This window comes from Periplaneta americana, chromosome 5, assembly GCF_040183065.1.
Source record: "Periplaneta americana isolate PAMFEO1 chromosome 5, P.americana_PAMFEO1_priV1, whole genome shotgun sequence".
Classification (NCBI taxonomy): Eukaryota; Metazoa; Arthropoda; class Insecta; order Blattodea; family Blattidae; genus Periplaneta; species Periplaneta americana.
In genome coordinates this window covers 5224164-5242547 of record NC_091121.1, presented here as the reverse complement: position 1 = coordinate 5242547, position 18384 = coordinate 5224164, and the positions used below count along the sequence as shown (strand labels likewise).

At 35.7% G+C, this 18384-nt stretch overlaps 1 protein-coding gene across 1 annotated transcript in view; it reads right to left on the bottom strand.

The window, feature by feature from the left end:
- LOC138699430 (myrosinase 1-like) overlaps positions 1-18384 on the bottom strand; it is a 36520-nt gene continuing 18136 nt past the window's right edge. Inside the window, exons 6-11 of the mRNA XM_069825291.1 lie at positions 16913-17010; positions 12102-12246; positions 8350-8501; positions 3930-4064; positions 2628-2734; positions 1-1077 (exon numbers count right to left, since the gene is read on the bottom strand). Coding sequence (XP_069681392.1) covers positions 900-1077; positions 2628-2734; positions 3930-4064; positions 8350-8501; positions 12102-12246; positions 16913-17010 — 815 coding nt within the window. The 3' untranslated portion in view covers positions 1-899. The remainder of the gene's footprint in view (positions 1078-2627; positions 2735-3929; positions 4065-8349; positions 8502-12101; positions 12247-16912; positions 17011-18384) is intronic.

The following is an 18384-nucleotide window of genomic DNA, read 5'->3' as shown; positions in this document are numbered from 1 at the left end:
CTGATTTGACAACGCCGGACTTCTTTCTATGGGGTTACTTAAAAGACAGGGTTTACGCCACACGTCCCCTGACATTGGACGATCTGAAGCACATCATCACACAGGAGATTCAAGCTAACAACAGAGTCCTCCAACGAGTGGCCAGTAACATGGAACGACGTGTTGAGTTGTGCCTTATGCAGGATGGAGGACATTTTCAACATTTGCTATAGAGGTAAATAATCTCCCAAAATTCCTCTACATTTTAGGTATAATATGTTGTCACTAGCACAATTCGTTTTGAAACAATTAATGAAAGAAATGTGTCAGTTCTATATAAATCAATCTGTATCTCTGCTATATCCTCAGGTGTCGCAGGTTCTGACCTTTCTTTACTGTTCGTCTCTGCCTTATTTCTGTCTTTGTCTGTCTTTCTACTTATTTCTTCTTCTATTCCTCTTTTATTTCCCCCCCCCACGCTTTCACTTTCAAATACTAGATTTCCACTTACACGTGTACCCTTATTCTTTACACTACTTTCTCCCCTATCACTTCCTGACTCTAGGTTTCTCTTTTTATCGCCCCTCGCCTTTTTCCTAGAGCCCGTGTTTCTTGACATTCTGTATAGACATAATAGTATCTATGCAAACAGATGGTACGTCATAACGTTTTTTGGTACAAGGTTGTTATGAAGTATGTTCCAATATTTTTCATTATTAGGGCTAGAAATAATTAAGGAATGAAGAAATCAGAATACTGTGCGCTTCGATGACTTACAATAAATAAAGTTTTATTTAAGATAGAAGGGAAGTTCTTCACGGGAATTCTCATATACACTTGAAACGGCAAGTTTCACCTAAAATTATTGTCTTCACTTGTGACACGCGATCAGACAGAAATGTCTGATCCAATAGAAAGATTTAAGACAGGTCGTTCTTCTTGGGACGTATATCAAGGCTGAAGGTCGCAGCAAGGTCGGCATATTTCTGCGGTATCTTGCGAGTCGACGTAATTTCCTTCATCATGTATGAAGATGCCTTGGGAATTCGAGGTCTAGCAGGATCAGTGAAGTTCACGTGATAAAGACCAAATTTTGATCTGGAAGGAAATTGAATGTATCACACAATGAACGGTGCCCCTTCGAAAATGAGTGTAAAATATATTTAGTAAGTAATGGAGGAATATTTTAAAATATTTGTCAGAGACTCGTTCAAAATCAGGAGCTGAATTACGCCTCCATTTTTCACTTCGTTATTTTCATATCGGGTGATTTCAATGACCATGGGGAACATAATGCATCTTCGCTATAGAATAAGTTTACGTCTAATAACATTGTCTACACCAACACCGTCACGGTTACAAATCCGTTATAACTAGGCTTCGAGACTTCGTACCCAATAGAGCAGTTCAGTGGGAAATCCGCATAACGGTGTACTGAGTGTAGTGGTAAAGCGTACAGTGGGTGGGGGTACTGTAGAATGAATGCCTACAAAATAAGCAAAGAAAAACGCTCTGAATTTGAAGGTTCTGACGAATAATATCGTTTTCATACAAATCCATTGTCAAACTGTGTTTGAAACTATTACACGGTTAGAAAAGTGAGAGCAAGAGATGCCGGAAGCCCTCAAATTAGTTGAGGAAATGATGCAGAGAATTAATAAGACACCAAGTACACCGGTTACTGAACGTGGAAATCATTTTTATGTAAATATAACGGATATGGAACATTGTGTAACATAAACAGCAAATTAGTGGACATAGTCACCCGAGAATAAAGGAATGTCTCTTAGAGACTGCAATGATGTTAGGTTTTTTCGTTTTGTTCCTATCACGTCATGCGACGTAGAATGTACCTTTTCACAGTACCGAAAAAGATTTACGTTTGAGACACTGAAAATATATCTTGTTGTACATTGCAATTCGTTACTCTCACTGCAATTCCTAAAGACGACCAATCGGATAAATGAAGAAATTAAAATTGCTACATGTTTATTTCCATCATTAACACTGTGTATAATTAAACACAAATGCTTATAAAATACAGGGGAATAAATGTGTTTCACATTCGTTTGACATTGTCATTGTGTAATGTATATTTACTTTCAGAATGTACATATGTGTGTGTTCCCCCATACTACCGTACTCTACTCTAAATAGCAACGTTGTTACCTCAACATATCTTTACCTTTCACTACCTGCAGCGAGTCATCAACCTATAGTACATACACAGTAAACTTATTGTATTGGGTCCAAAGTCTGGAAGCCTGGTTATAACAAACACCAAAGGCCGAAGCTTCCATATTCTAATAAATGAAGGGGTGAAAATGATGTAGTCCTAAGCCACACACACACAAAGTTTTACAGGAGAGCGTGTTAAAGGTTCACAGTTCAATGCTATTAGATGACTATCATAATTTATTCGGCGTATATTTACGTCATTTGCTTAATATTTTTTATAAATTTGTACTATTAGGTTCCTCATGTATATAAGAAAAGAACTGACTAAAATAAATGTTTGTTAAAAGTGTGACTTTGGATTGTCTCATTGTATCCCTTCAATGTTAGAACGCGTATGGAAGAAAAATGGCTTATGTAATAGTTCATTAAAGAGGAAGATGTTGGGAAATATCCGATGTTTTTTTACTCACGTGTATCCAGCTCTCCACTCCATATTATCGATGACACTCCAGACAGTGTATCCGATCACATTCACTCCATCGATATACATAGCTTTATACATTTCCGTCATGTACGTCTGCAAATAAATATTATTATTATTATTATTATTATTATTACTATTATTATTGTTAAAAATTAAAATTTCACAAAGTAATGAGTGAGTGAATATGTGAATAAATAAGTAAAAAAAATAGTGGCGAGATGAGAGGCGATTGGCTATAAATTCTTGAAATAGGTACAGGACAATGTCAAAGACATTGTAAACCTGTGAAGTAAATAAATAAATACATAAATAAAATGTAATGAAAATTGGTAAATAAATACATAATTGAATGAATAAATAAATTGATGGATGGATGGATGGATGGATGGATGGATGGATGGATAGGCGGACGGACGGGCAGATAGATAAATAAGTAAACATATAAATAAATAAATAAAATGTAATAAAAATTGGTAAATAAATACATAATTGAATGAATAAATAAATTGATGGATGAATAGATAGGCGGACGGACGGGCAGGTAGACAGATAATCAAGTGAACGTATAAATAAATAAATATATAAATAAATAAATAAATAAATAAATAAATTTATTAATACTTACAAATGGCTTTTAAGGAATCCGGTGGTTCATTGCCGCCCCCACATAAGCCCAGCATCGTTCCCTATGCTGAGCAAGATCAATCCAGTCCCTTGCATCATATTCCACCTCAAATCCATTTTAATGTTATCCTCCCATCTACGCCTTGGTCTCCCGAAAGGTCTTTCCCCCCTCAGGTCTTGCAACTAACACTCTATATGCATTTATAGATTCACCCATACGTGCTACATGCCCTGCACATCTCAAACGTCTGGATTTAATGTTCCTAATTATGTTAGGCGAAGAATACAATGCGTACAGTTCTGTGTTGTGTAATTCTCTTCATTCTCCTGTAACTTAATTCTTCTTAGCCCCAAATATTTTTCAAAGGACCTTATTATATTAATCAATTAATTAAATTCCACCAACGGTATCGGAATATAGTTTCACAAAATGTGAAATGTGGGTAAATAAGTATGTGAGTTAAAAACAGTGAAAAAGAAGTAATACATAATAAATATTCAGATAAAAGGACAAATTTCGAAATACGTATTAAAATAATTGAAGTACATAGATAAAATTATAAAAATTTAATTTCTTAAAACTAATTAATGTCATTGCTACTACTACAAAATCCCCTATCTATTAACTTGCAATACTGTAAGAGAAAAGTTCAAATTCACTTACACCAATGTACGTCATCTTCATTTCATCTTCAAGTTCTCCACTGTCCGCAAATCCGTTCTCCGTTATACATATTTGCACATCGCCGTATTGCTGTTTTATTAATCTCAACAGTCTTCTGAAACCTTGCGGTGAGACCTGAAGAAACATTAATTATTTCATATCATATTTGTGAAACACGAGTAAATAGTAAACGCGTCGTCATCATCATCATCATCATGAAATCACATTAATATTAAAATTTGCCAAACCTCGGAACTTAATTTTGTGATGCGTGGTAAAAAGGACCTAAGCTAGGAACAATGGACATACGATATACCATAATAATTCACAGCGAACTGCGAATTGAATCCACTGTTGACAACTGTGATTTATTACTGTACTACGTTGACAAGTTCAGTTCTGTCTTGGGCGACTCTATGCTTTGCTGTAGAAGGTCGAGATCTTTGATACACATTTTTCTGACGAGTAATAAGTAATAAGCTAGTTAATTTTCAAATTATGGGAAACATTTTTATGAACTTCATCACAATTTTATCAGAAATTAGTCCCTAGAGTATTGCACGATCTTTATGAATCACCCTGTAGTTTTAAATTGTAGTTAATATAAAGTAACACTAATTAATTAATAAAATAATGGTATGTATTAACATCGCTATTTTCTTTTTAAGTCATTGATGACTTCCGAATTTGAAATATTTTATAAGAGTCAAGTTAAAATATGTCAGTCGTTTCTGATGATACACAGCAAATATTTAAAAGTAAATCAGAGAAAAATGGAGTAGCTCATATAAGAAAAACTTGAGTATTCTTGATGTTAAATTTTGAAATTAACTTTAATAAAAAAAGGACTTAGAATTAGATAATTGATTTGAAGCATCTATACTAATGTTAAACACTGCTCTTCATTTTTATATACTCATTAGAGGAGAGTCGGGTAGTATCGGACATCGGGTAATATAGGACAGTGAGTTTCTTTCATCTACCAAACGATGATAGTACCTAATTGACATGGTTACGTTTCTGTGATGTCGCATAGAGAAACGTAACCATGTCATTCAGGTACTACCACATGGTGTAGATGAAAGAAACGCACTTCCGATATTAACCGATGTCCGATACTACCCGACTCTCCCCTAATTTAAAAAGTTTTCAGCGATATGAAAGCAAATCCTGACTTCCGAAGTTCTCGATAATTTTAATATCCGTATATAAATATACCGGGAGTTTCAAAATTAAATGAAAGAAATTTGTGTGGTAATAGAGGCGTTGTAAGCAAGCTATTTGAGATAAGGAAACCGGAGTATCCGACGAAAAATGTCTGAGTTATGAGCTGTTAAATTTGTTTAAATATGATATTTTATTCCAATATTAAAATGAAATAGGGATATGGGATATTAAGGGATGGTTTCGGACTTTATTCGGGAATGGTTGAAACCCAACTTTTAATAACTAATCAAGTTTGTTTTCAAGATTTAGCTTTTACACAATCTGTAAAATTTCCGGCGAATAATGATACAGTATGCCACTGCAATGCTTTTTGTTTCACCCTCATACATTTCCGTTTATGTACTTATTTAGTACTTGCTGAAATTTGAACTTCGACCTCATCCTCTGCCAGAAATCGGTTACATTGTTGCCTATTGTGTCACAGAGACAAAACATTGTTGTAGCGCTGTACCACGTGAGTCACAGAGACAAAACATTGTTGTACCGCTGTACCACGTGTGTCACAGAGACAAAACATTGTTGTACCGCTGTACCACGTGTGTCACAGAGACAAAACATTGTTGTACCGCTGTACCACGTGTGTCACAGAGACAAAACATTGTTGTAGCGCTATACCACGTGAGTCACAGAGACAAAACATTGTTGTACCGCTGTACCACGTGTGTCACAGAGACAGAACATTGTTGTACCGCTGTACCACGTGTGCCACAGAGACAAAACATTGTTGTACCGCTGTACCACGTGTGTCACAGAGACAAAACATTGTTGCACCGTTGTACCACGTGTGCCACAGAGACAAAACATTGTTGTACCGCTGTACCACGTGTGTCACAGAGACAAAACATTGTTGTAGCGCTGTACCACGTGAGTCACAGAGACAAAACATTGTTGTACCGCTGTACCACGTGTGTCACAGAGACAAAACATTGTTGTACCGCTGTACCACGTGTGCCACAGAAACAAAACATTGTTGTACCGCTGTACCACGTGTGTAACAGAGACAAAACATTGTTGTATCGCTGTGCCACGTGTGTGACAGAGACAAAACATTGTTGTACCGCTGTACCACGTGTGTCACAGAGACAAAACATTGTTGTACCGCTGTACCACGTGTGCCACAGAGACAAAACATTGTTGTACCGCTGTACCACGTGTGTCACAGAGACAAAACATTGTTGTACCCCTGTACCACGTGGGTAACAAAGACAGATCATTGTTGTACCGCTGTACCACGTGTGTCACAGAGACAAAACATTGTTGTACCCCTGTACCACGTGGGTAACAAAGACAGACCATTGTTGTACCGCTGTACCACGTGTGTCACAGAGACAAAACATTGTTGTACCGCTGTACCACGTGTGTCACAGAGACAAAACATTGTTGTACCGCTGTGCCACGTGTGTCACAGAGACAAAACATTGTTGTACCGCTGTACCACGTGTGTCACAGAGACAAAACATTGTTGTACCGCTGTGCCACATGGGTCACAGAGACAAAACATTGTGTACAGCTGTACCACGTGTGTCACAGAGACAAAACATTGTTGTACAGCTGTACCACGTGTGTCACAAAGACTAAACATTGTTGTGCAGCTGTGCCAAGTGTGTCACAGAGACAAAACATTGTTGTACCGCTGTACCACGTGGGTAACAAAGACAGACCATTGTTGTACCGCTGTACCACGTATGTGACAGAGACAAAACATTGTGTACCGCTGTACCACGTGTGTCACAGAGACAAAACATTGTTGTACAGCTGTACCACGCATGTAACAGAGACAGAACATTGTTGTACAGCTGTACCACGCATGTAACAGAGACAGAACATTGTTGTACCGCTGTACAGCGTGTCACAGAGACAAAACATTGTTGTACCGCTGTACCACGTGTCACAGACACAAAACATTGTTGTACCGCTGTACCACATGGGTCACAGAGACAAAAAATTGTTGTACCGCTGTACCACGTGTCACAGACACAAAACATTGTTGTACCGCTGTACCACATGGGTCACAGAGACAAAACATTGTTGTACCGCTGTACCACGTGTGTCACAGAGACAAAACATTGTTGCACCGTTGTACCACGTGTGCCACAGAGACAAAACATTGTTGTACCGCTGTACCACGTGTGTCACAGAGACAAAACATTGTTGTAGCGCTGTACCACGTGAGTCACAGAGACAAAACATTGTTGTACCGCTGTACCACGTGTGTCACAGAGACAAAACATTGTTGTACCGCTGTACCACGTGTCACAGACACAAAACATTATTGTACCGCTGTACCACGTGTGGCACAGAGACAAAACATTGTTGTACCACTGTACCACGTGTGCAACAGAGACAGAACATTGTTGTACCGCTGTACCACGTCTGTCACAGAGACAAAACATTACTGTACCGCTGTACCACGTGTGCCACAGAGACAAAACATTGTTGTACCGCTGTACCACCTGTATCACATACACAAAAAATTGTTGTACCGCTGTGCCACGTGTGTTACAGAGACAAAACATTGTTGTACTGCTGTGCCACCTGTATCACAGACACAAAAAAATTGTTGTACCGCTGTGCCACGTGTGTTACAGAGACAAAACATTGTTGTACCGCTGTGCCACGTGTGTTACAGAGACAAAATAATTTTGCACCGTTGTACCACGTGTGTCACAGAAACAAAACATTATTACACCTCTGTACCACGTGTGTCACAGGGACAAAACATTGTTGTACCGCTGTGCCACCTGTGTAACAGAGTCAAAACATTGTTGTTCCGCTATTCCACGTGTGTCACAGAGACAAAACATTGTTGTACCGCTGTGCCACGTGTGTCACAGAGACAAAACATTGTTGTACCGCTGTACCACGTGCGTCACAGAGACAAAACATTACTGTACCGCTGTACCACGTGCTGATTCAATCAGTGGCGTACCGACCAAGAAACTATTTCATGCCATTACGTGCGAGTTTAAACCCGCAAACGCCTAGTTTCCTATCTCAAGATACTTATCTAGAATCTCTCTACAACCCCTTAATTTTTTTCGGTTGTATTCTGAATCACCATGTAATTTCCATAGGAAAGTTTCTTTCTTTGGTATTGTGCAATGATTATGGAACAAATGAAAGTAGATAATATGAGTCCGTCACAAATTTCATGAGGTATTAAACAGGATATACGTTAGTGCCTGATACTTACGAAGAGCCACTTCGACGTATTTGAGGCCGGTAACCACCAGGGAATTAGTTCCTGTACTCCTTGATCTGACAAGAAGGATGGTTGAGGTTTTTGTTGTGCAGGTGTGACCAGAAATGTTGTATAATGATTCAGGGCGAAGTAGTCGTAAGTTCCTGATGAGATTCGGAAAGAAATATCACATCTTATTAGCAAAACTGACTGCTGTTTGACAAAAAAATAACTGTAAGATTCTGAAAGAGATTTCATAGAATGAGACCATCTTAAGTTGTCACTATTGTTTATTCGAGAAAAAAGGTATTATCAAATACTTTCAATAAATTAAGGTATATGTACACCTACAAAACGCAAAAAATGATGAAAAATTATAATTCTAAAAATATAACTATTTTAATAGAGAATTTTCTCCCCTTTAATTTGGTATAAGAATTTTCGATTTATGCCTTATGGTTTTTCAGTCCCATTTTCCAAAATGCTGCTTCATCAGCCACGGTCACTTACTTTTGGAGTGCATTACTTTTGGAGTGATCTTCGTAGCAGTCAATCCCCTCGTCCAGCATTGCTTGTAAAATAAACTTCTTTCTAGTCACGAAATAGATATATAGATATCTGGGCATGATCATTAGATTGAAAAAACATTTTTACATAATGAAGTAACTTATAAAGAATGGAGAAAGTTACACAACACAGAGCTGCACGCTTTGTATACTTCACCTGACATAATTAGGAGCATTAAATCCAGACTTTTGAGATGGGCAGGACATGTAGCACGTATGAACGAATCCAGAAATGCATATAGAGTGTTAGTTGGGAGGCCGGAGGGAAAAAGATCTTTGAGGAGGCCAAGACGTAGATGGGAAGATAATATTAAAATGGATATGAGGGAGGTGGGATATGATGATAGAGAATGGATTAATCTTGCTGAGGATAGGGACCAATGGCGGGCTTATGCGAGGGCGGCAATGAACCTCCGGATTCCTTAAAAGCCAGTAAGTAAGTAAGTAAGTATGAAGTAACTTATAATCTTTTACTGTTCGTCATAAAACTGTAAATTTGTGTGTCAGTGATGATGTACGTCATTTTAATAAGAGTCGAAAAGTAGAAATTACAATTCTGAGGACAATGGACATAAGCCTTGGGACAAGCACCATCGCAGGATTTGTTGCAACAAGGGAAATAGGAACAAAAATTCCAAAAAAAAAAAAAAAAAAAAAAAAAACATTCAACACCTGAAGTTAAAACTAGGCGGAGGTATTTGAGAGGCAGAAAGAGGCTGAAACTGGACCGACATGAAGCTGCTTTAGGGGTGACATATGATGATGCAGTCTTCTAGACTCTGAAAGTTTATGGCTCATTTCCTGTAAATAGTAATTTTATAATATTTAATTCTTTCAAACATGATATCTCAGTCAAATATGGTGATACCAAGAAGATATTGGTGTCATTTTGAAGCTTGAAATGTTCCCCAGTGCCTGATAATGAGTAAAATAACATTAATGTAAGTAATAATTATCTATGGATTTTTTTACATGATTTATGCAACATAAAATATTATTGTAAGTTACATAAGGCAATATTTAATTAATGTAAATAAAAATAAAAAATAGCTCTATGTCAGGCACTAAAGAATAGTTTTAGCTAGATCTGTGGCTCTATCTTAAAAACTGCATTAGCTATCATGTTTGAAGTTGCATATCAAAATTATAAACAAAATAATTTTTAAAAACAATTTAGACATAATCTCAAGGAATCTGTTCACTTCATTCTCTTTCTGGTACCATTCTGAATTATATAAAAATTTTACAGAGTAATATTATACAAAACAAAATTTTTTGTATGTAAAGGTGTACAACCTTAAGACGAGCAAAATATTTAAAACCAATGTACAGATTGATTCAGGATCTCTACGACAAACTCTGAAGTGCGATAGAACGGAGGTGGTGTACACTACTCTTTTCACCTGATCCTAAAGAAAAAAATGGACGTTAAGTCGGGTGATCGCACGGGTCACACAACAGGTTCCGCTCTCTGTATCCATTGCCCCCTGTAGATGTTGTTCAGATGTGCTTGTACAACCAGGATGAAGTTATGTGAGGCGCTATTGTGCTGGAACGACATGCCTCTGCTCATAGTGAGGGATACATTCTCCGTGAGTAGTGGATTTTGCGAAGGACCTCAGACTACGTTGCTCTATTCAGGCGGACGGCAAAATGACAGATCCCAGCAGATGATCGCCAATTTCAGATCATAAATTTTAGGTAGGCCTAAACCTTTACTGGTGACAAACCTGAAATGTTTGATAGAGTCCGACAGTCACTGCTATGATGGTGTAGTAATGAAATGAGGTTCAGAATAGACGTTTTCAACATTTTCTGTAACATGTCCTCGTGGATACTTACAGAAAAATTGTATAATTAATTTCATTGAAGACCCCCCGAAAAAAGGATGTAACATCAAATTAAAGAAATATGTAGCCCTAGATGGAAAAACTAATTTTGACGTATTCATTTATAACATTAACTTATTACTTACTTACTGGCTATTAAGGAACCCGGAGGTTCATTGCCGCCCTCACATAAGCCCGCCATTGGTCTCTATCCTGAGCAAGATTAATCCATTCTCTACCATCATATCCCACCTCCCTCAAATCCATTTTAATATTATCTTCCCATCTACGTCTCGGCCTCCCTAAAGGTCTTTTTCCCTCCGGCCTTCCAACTAACACTCTATATGCATTTCTGGATTCGCCCATACGTGCTACATGCCCTGCCCATCTCAAACGTCTGGATTTAATGTTCTTAATTATGTCAGGTGAAGAATACAATGCGTGCAGTTCTGTGTTGTGTAACTTTCCCCATTCTCCTGTAACTTCATCCCTCTTAGCCCCAAATATTTTCCTAAGAACCTTATTCTCAAACACCCTTAATCTCTGTTCCTCTCTCAAAGTGAGAGTCCAAGTTTCACAACCATACAGAAGAACCGGTAATATAACTGTTTTATGAATTCTAACTTTCAGATTTTTTGACAGCAGACTGGATGATAAAAGCTTCTCAACCGAATAATAACAGGCATTTCCCATATTTATTCTGTGTTTAATTTCCTCCCGAGTATCATTTACATTTGTTACTGTTGCGCCCAGATATTTGAACTTCTCCACCTCTTCAAAAGATAAATTTCCAATTTTTATATTTCCATTTCGTACAATATTCTGGTCACGAGACATAATCATATACTTTGTCTTTTCGGGATTTACTTCCAAACCTATCTCTTTACTTGCTTCCAGTAAAATCCCCGTGTTTTCCCTAATCGTTTGTGGATTTTCTCCTAACATATTCACGTCATCCGCATAGACAAGCAGCTGATGTAACCCGTTCATGTCCAAACCATCTCTGCTATCCTTGTTGCATTCCATATCTGAATAAACTAGTATCCTTGACTAATCAAATGGTTCTGCTAACGAAATATGACCCTGACATTATTTTGTTTCTACTGAAAAATGTATTCTAGATTTTTTGGTTTTACACTCTTGTTCCACGGAGGCCTTCAATGACACTCAAACTTGTCTTTTCTTCGATGTCGCGTAGCTCCTTCACGACGCGTTAGATAGTAAGGTTTGATCCACGAAAAATGATACTCATTACGAGATCTATCGTTCCTCGGAATTTGTCAAAGTGTTCTTGACCCACCCTGTATATTGGATGATGAATTTATTATGTTTTACTCAGTTCATGCGGTATTTACTTTCTTGATTGTACCTTTTACCAGTTGTCTCTCCTCAGGTGAAAATTCCGGCAGTCTAGACCATGGGAAGCCCTGTTTGGTGCTACTATCTTTTACCCTCTTCTTCATTACTTCGGGGAAGTCACCATTTCCAAATATTGGTTCAGCAAACCAGCCCAACTGAAATATAAATATTGTGATTTAAGTTTAAATTTGCTGTTGTCTTCTAATTATTTATTAACATGAATACTTTAAAAGTATTTATGCTCGACCATGCCGAAATGTAGTAATTATACACGTGATAGCAGCCCTTTAATGGACCTCATTAAAGTACACCTATTCATTAAAATTCAGGTGTTCCACCGATCAGAAAACACCATTGTAGCAATATGAAAGCGCAAGTATCGATTATTCTCGGATATGCAATCGAAAGACAACTAGCGAAATGTCACGGAGGCTGGAAATCCAATACTGTCGCAGAAGGTTATGTCTGTTACTGTATAATTAGCGTTAATTGTAAATAATATTCAAATAAATTCAATTTGTTATCTCGTTTTTCAATGTCTAAATCAATTTCAAGGTTATATCAAGACTAATATTTATTTTACTCTCTAGATTATGTCAAGGTCAATGATATTTGTTTCTAGGAAAAAATCAATACTTTCGCGTCTGCGCACATCTCAAAATTTACGAGATATTGCACAAGGTCAGTTCCGCTCCCCAGTCAGATAAGAATGACATGAATACTTATGAATAATTTCAAGTTAGAAAAATGGTCTAGCATAAAAAGTCGTATGAAACTTGCCTATAATGGTAATTAAGACGCTCGTATGAAAATTATGAAACTCGCTTGCGCTCGTTTCATAAACATACTCGCGTCTTAATTACTACCATTATAGGCTCGTTGCATTGTGTACTATTAGATTCTCACTCAAATAACCTGGCGGTATGGACTAGCGTCGTGAATTTCGATATTTTCCGATTTTCGCTCTGCAGGAGGTCTGTCGTGGTTGTTACACCTTGTTATAAACATACTCATTGTTATCAATTCACAATCCTTCATGTTTTAACTGCTTAAGGATTTTACCACAGATATTCCGAATAGTTCTTCATATGAAATTAGATAAAGTTTGTAATGTCTTGGTTGTCTGTCTCATGTTCGAACATTGTAGGGCACTAGTATTGACTGCATTTCTGGTTTGGACTAACTGATTTGGAGTCTTTAAATCTGATTCAAGGACAGACTACTAGATCAGCTGAATTGTCACAAAGATCTGCAACTGTCAGATCTTTTACTCCAATTTCCTTTCAAATGGATCATTACAACGGATTCATCGATAATAATAAGCAACCCTCCTCTGGTGTGTTCGAACATAAAAGTTTCAGATTTAATTCTGTAGTGCTCGGGAAAAGTGGCACAAGTCAAAAATGTTAATTTTACAGGAGAAGGAATAAAACTGTCTTTACACTGGTTTATGTCGACTTTATTTTCTTCTGTATGAATTATTGTAATGGGAGAAATACTTATGTCTCTTCTCCCAAGCGAGCAGATGTTCCGTAAATTGTCAATAAATTATTAAAAATTGTTTGTGAAAACTGGCTTATGCCACTTTTCCCAAGCACTGCAGAATTGTACTCTTAAAAGATGGTAAATAATGTACTTGTTGATGATAAGAAATTTCTCTATGTATGTCAACAGCATGTTTAAATTGAAGGCATGAGCAAAAGAATTTATATTTGTAAAATTTATAGGCTACCATAAAAAATCTAGTTCTTTTATAGGAATGCAATATAGAAGAAGAAGAATGAAGAGGTCAGAAGCAAAGAGGTATAAGTGCACTTAAGATATTTTTTAGAAAATGTATTTGAAAGTACTTAAGCTTTCGTGAATTCCGTGAGATATTTCATTTCAAGTTTAGTGTGTGATGTGATTAAAATATATAGGCCTATACATGGTGATTCACGAGGATTTACCATCCTTTATGGCGCTTATTTCTTAAGACATCTTGAGCAAAAATATCATATAAACATAGTTCCTATTGTCAATATTTACAGAGTTACACTAATTTAAAATTGTTTGTAAAATACGTGTTTCCTTTAGTTTGAAGGTAAAAGAATAATACAAATAGAGAATGAACCATTCAGAAGTATAATTGCTTTAATTGGCAAGTATTATGAAGCTAAAAATGTGCTGTGAACTCCTTAGTTGCTTCGTACAGACATCTTTTTCTATTTTAACTAGAAAATTACATTATTCTTACGCACTCATGACAGCAATTGTATGTATGCATGTATGTATTTGTTCACACTGCAATGGGTATATACCCGGTGGCAGTGGTAACTAATTACACTCAATAAAGGCAATAATAAACACAATTAATAAAAAATACAATTAATAATAATACTAATTAATACTAATAATAATAATAATAATAATAATAATAATAATAATAACAGGGAACATCGTAAATTAAATGAAGCACGATCGGTTAAAATAACATTTAAAGTAAATCTAATTTGTACCTTAAACCTATGTTCGAACTAAAACCAACGAGTATGATATGTTCATATCTGCACAAGTACCATTCAACACTACACTCATTTCGCTGTCAACTCACTCACTGCACTGGAACTACGACACATTTCACTGATTATATCCTGATTTCACTAACACTTCAAAAACATTTCACTGTTCAAATACTTTGCACTGCCACTATAAACTATAAAGCTTCACTGACAGGAACACGTTTCACTTAACACACTTCACTGACACAACACACTTCACTGACACAACATAATTCTTCACTGATAGAACACTTCAATAACAAAATATCATTTACACCCTTTAAATACTGTGTATAATAATCGTCTATTAGTAAAGTCCTTAAGCCTATTTTTAAATACATTTTTGGTTGTTGGTAAAGCCTTTAGTAAGTTTGCAGGTAAAGCATTCCAGTCCCTGATAGTACGATTGAGAAAAGAAAACTTTCCAGTGTCCGTCCTCTGTCTTCTTTCCCTCAATTTATATGAGTGGTCGTTCCTTGAAGAGTAATTTGGCGGCTGCAACCCATTTTTTATTTCTCTCCAGGCAGGCTCACCTCTGTATGTTTTGAACAGTGCGCATAATCGAATTCGCGTTCTCCTGTCCGTGAGTGTGTCCCATTTTAATCGTGAATTTTTCCGACAACACTTGAGAGCCCGTTTTTTAATCTTTTCCAGTGTCTTAATATGTTCTAGTCTGTAAGGATCCCAACATGCAGCACCATATTCCATTACTGGACGTACACAAATCACACCACTTCCACCGACTTAATTAGTTGCAGTTCAATTTTGCATCCTAATTTACAGTCTTGGAGAGTTTACAACACATTTAAAAAAATGTCGCCGTCCGCTTGAATACACTTGACCGCACGCTTGTGAACGGCACTCGTCGCGCTACGTAACTGCATACGTCTATCTTTGATTTACGTAGCGCCCGCGCTGGCTGCTGACTGCACGCTGACCAAGATCACGCGTTCACAGCAATGCGTTCCAATAACGGAACGTAATTTTGTAAATATTGAGAATAGGACTCATGTTTATATGAAATTTTTTGCTCAGAATGTCTTCGGAATAAGCTCCTTAAAAACCGGCAAATCCTCGTGATTCACCCTTTGCCAATAAAATTCTAGATGCTTTAGCTTCCCCTGGAGGCACTTAAGGGTATATGTTCGTGAACGACCACAAATATTATCAAAAAATGCAGGCTCTAAATTTCTAAAATTTTATAAGGAAATGAACTCACAATTGGACAAAAATTATAAGGTACCACAACAAAATTTATTAGAACTTAAATATCTTATAAAAATATGTAAAGGGTTACTAATAATATTTTTCAAACCAATTATATCAAAGTATGAAAAAAAAAAAACAAGTAAATTCTGCAGTTACATTACTTGGTAACCAAAACATTGTTATGATCTCTCTGACATCTTTAATATTTTTCCTGCATGTAATAAACATTTATTTCTGAAAAGTGGACTACTCTTAGACATGGAGAGTTGTTTATTTTGATACAATTACCTTTTTATTTGTCCCATATAAAATGTATTAAAATTTACATAATATTTTGTGACCAATTTTTTTATTTTCAAAGAAATGGGCATTATTGTAGTCTACAATTTGCATAAATGCATGTTAAATCAGTGTACAAAACTTCAGAATTCTATCTTTAATGGTTGTGGAGTTATGAAATAATATGTGTGAAAATTTTCAAATTTTCGAAAATTTAATTTAAAATAAAAAGGGAATTCTAAAAAATATTATTAGTAATATTTCTTATACTTTTATCAGGTATTTAAGTTCTAATAAGTTTTGTTGTGGTACCTTGCATTTTTATCCAATTGTGAGTAGTATACATATCCTTATAAAATATAAGAAATTTATAGTCTGCATTTTCTGATGGTCCTTCACGTACATATAGCCTTAACTCATGTTTTTAGAAATATCACTTTTAGCCCTTTGCTTCTGACCCCCTGAATTGGGATAAGTAGCATTAAGTTTTATGACATGTAAATAAAAATATTTGAAGTGAAATAGTTCGTGTTCTATTAAGCTTCCAAAAAGTTAGTCTAACTCTTCCGTTGCCATTTTCTAGGGAAATAACTCTTCAGGAAAATGCAGGCTATTATATTTTTGCAGGACACAATCTGGCAGTCTGTTGGGTGGCACAAATACGAGTCTCATTCTTTATTGCTGTCTATGAATGCGACATAGATTTTAAAAACGTAGAGATGAGAAAATGAAACATAAGTTAACACAAGGAGTATGTAACTTATTCTGTATGAGGAATTCCAAGAAAACATACCCCGATAATATTCATCCGATCCGCTGCCTCCTTGTCCTTGGCCGAGTTTAGGTCTAATGGCTCAAACCACGACCTAGCCAGCGCTAACGAAACTTTTCCTGAAACAAATGACAACACAACCTAGGATTTTATCTCTGCCGGTGGGTGACGTCATAGTTTGCGGTAGATAGGAAGAGGGAAAGCAGCTGTTGTACTAGTCAGGTGATGTCAAAGTAAGCGCATTTTTCTCACCTTGACGTCGTGCGTGGGCATCAAGCGCTAAGTATGGAAAGAGGAAGGATTGTGTATATGAATGAGCAGCCTGTTGGATTAAGAAAATAGTGGTGCACAAAATTCAAAAGCGGAACATTAAATTTTATGTCGTTATTTTTATATGGCTTATTTGTGTTTGATATTATCTATATTGTCTGTAAAACAAAAGTACTAATACTGATTTCTTAATACTGCAGTTGTGTTTTAAAAGTTAATCTATACTAATAATATATCTGTAGCCGAAATTTTTTCTGTTTTTTCGATTTTCCAAAAATAATTGGTCCTAACATATATAATTAACCACCCTGAAACCGAAAATCGCTTTTTTGAAATTTTTGTTTGTATGTCTGTCTGTCTGTATGTTTGTTACCTTTTCACTCGATAATGGATGAACGGATATCGATGAAAATTGGAATATAAATTATGTTCGTTGTAACTTAGATTTTAGGCTATATGGCATTCAAAATACATTATTTAAAATGTGGGTTATAAGGGGGCCTGAATTAAATAAATCGAAATATCTCGCTTATTATTGATTTTTGTGAAAAATGTTACATAACAAACGTTTCTTTAAAAATAATTTGCGATAAGTTTTATTCCTTGACAAATTTTGATAGGACTGATATTTAATGAGATAAATGAGTTTTAAAATTAAAATAACTGCCATCTAAGGCCGTGTATTGAAATAAAAAACAAATGACTTCGTCTATAAGGGGCCTTGGACAGCAACAATCGAAAGCTATTAAAGATAGCCTACTGATAATGTTTCTGTGTTTGTGTGAAGTAATATCGGAAACTGAATTAACCGATTTGTATACTTAATTATTATTTCACCATTGGAAAGTGTAGTTTCTCTAGATGGACATAATGCTATAATGTTATTACAGTAACTTCTGATATGATATAATATAATATAATATAATATAATATAATATAATATAATATAATATAATATAATATAATATAATATAATATAATATAATATAATATAATATAATATAGTTAAATATAATATAATATAATACAATATAATATAATATAATATTATATTATATTATATTATATTATATTATATTATATTATATTATATTATATTATATTATATTATATTATATTATATTATATTATATTATATTATATTATATTATATAATTTAAGTTATTTGAAGGGTTCAGAACCATAGTGGGCCAAACGCCATTTACTGAATACGTAGAAAACAA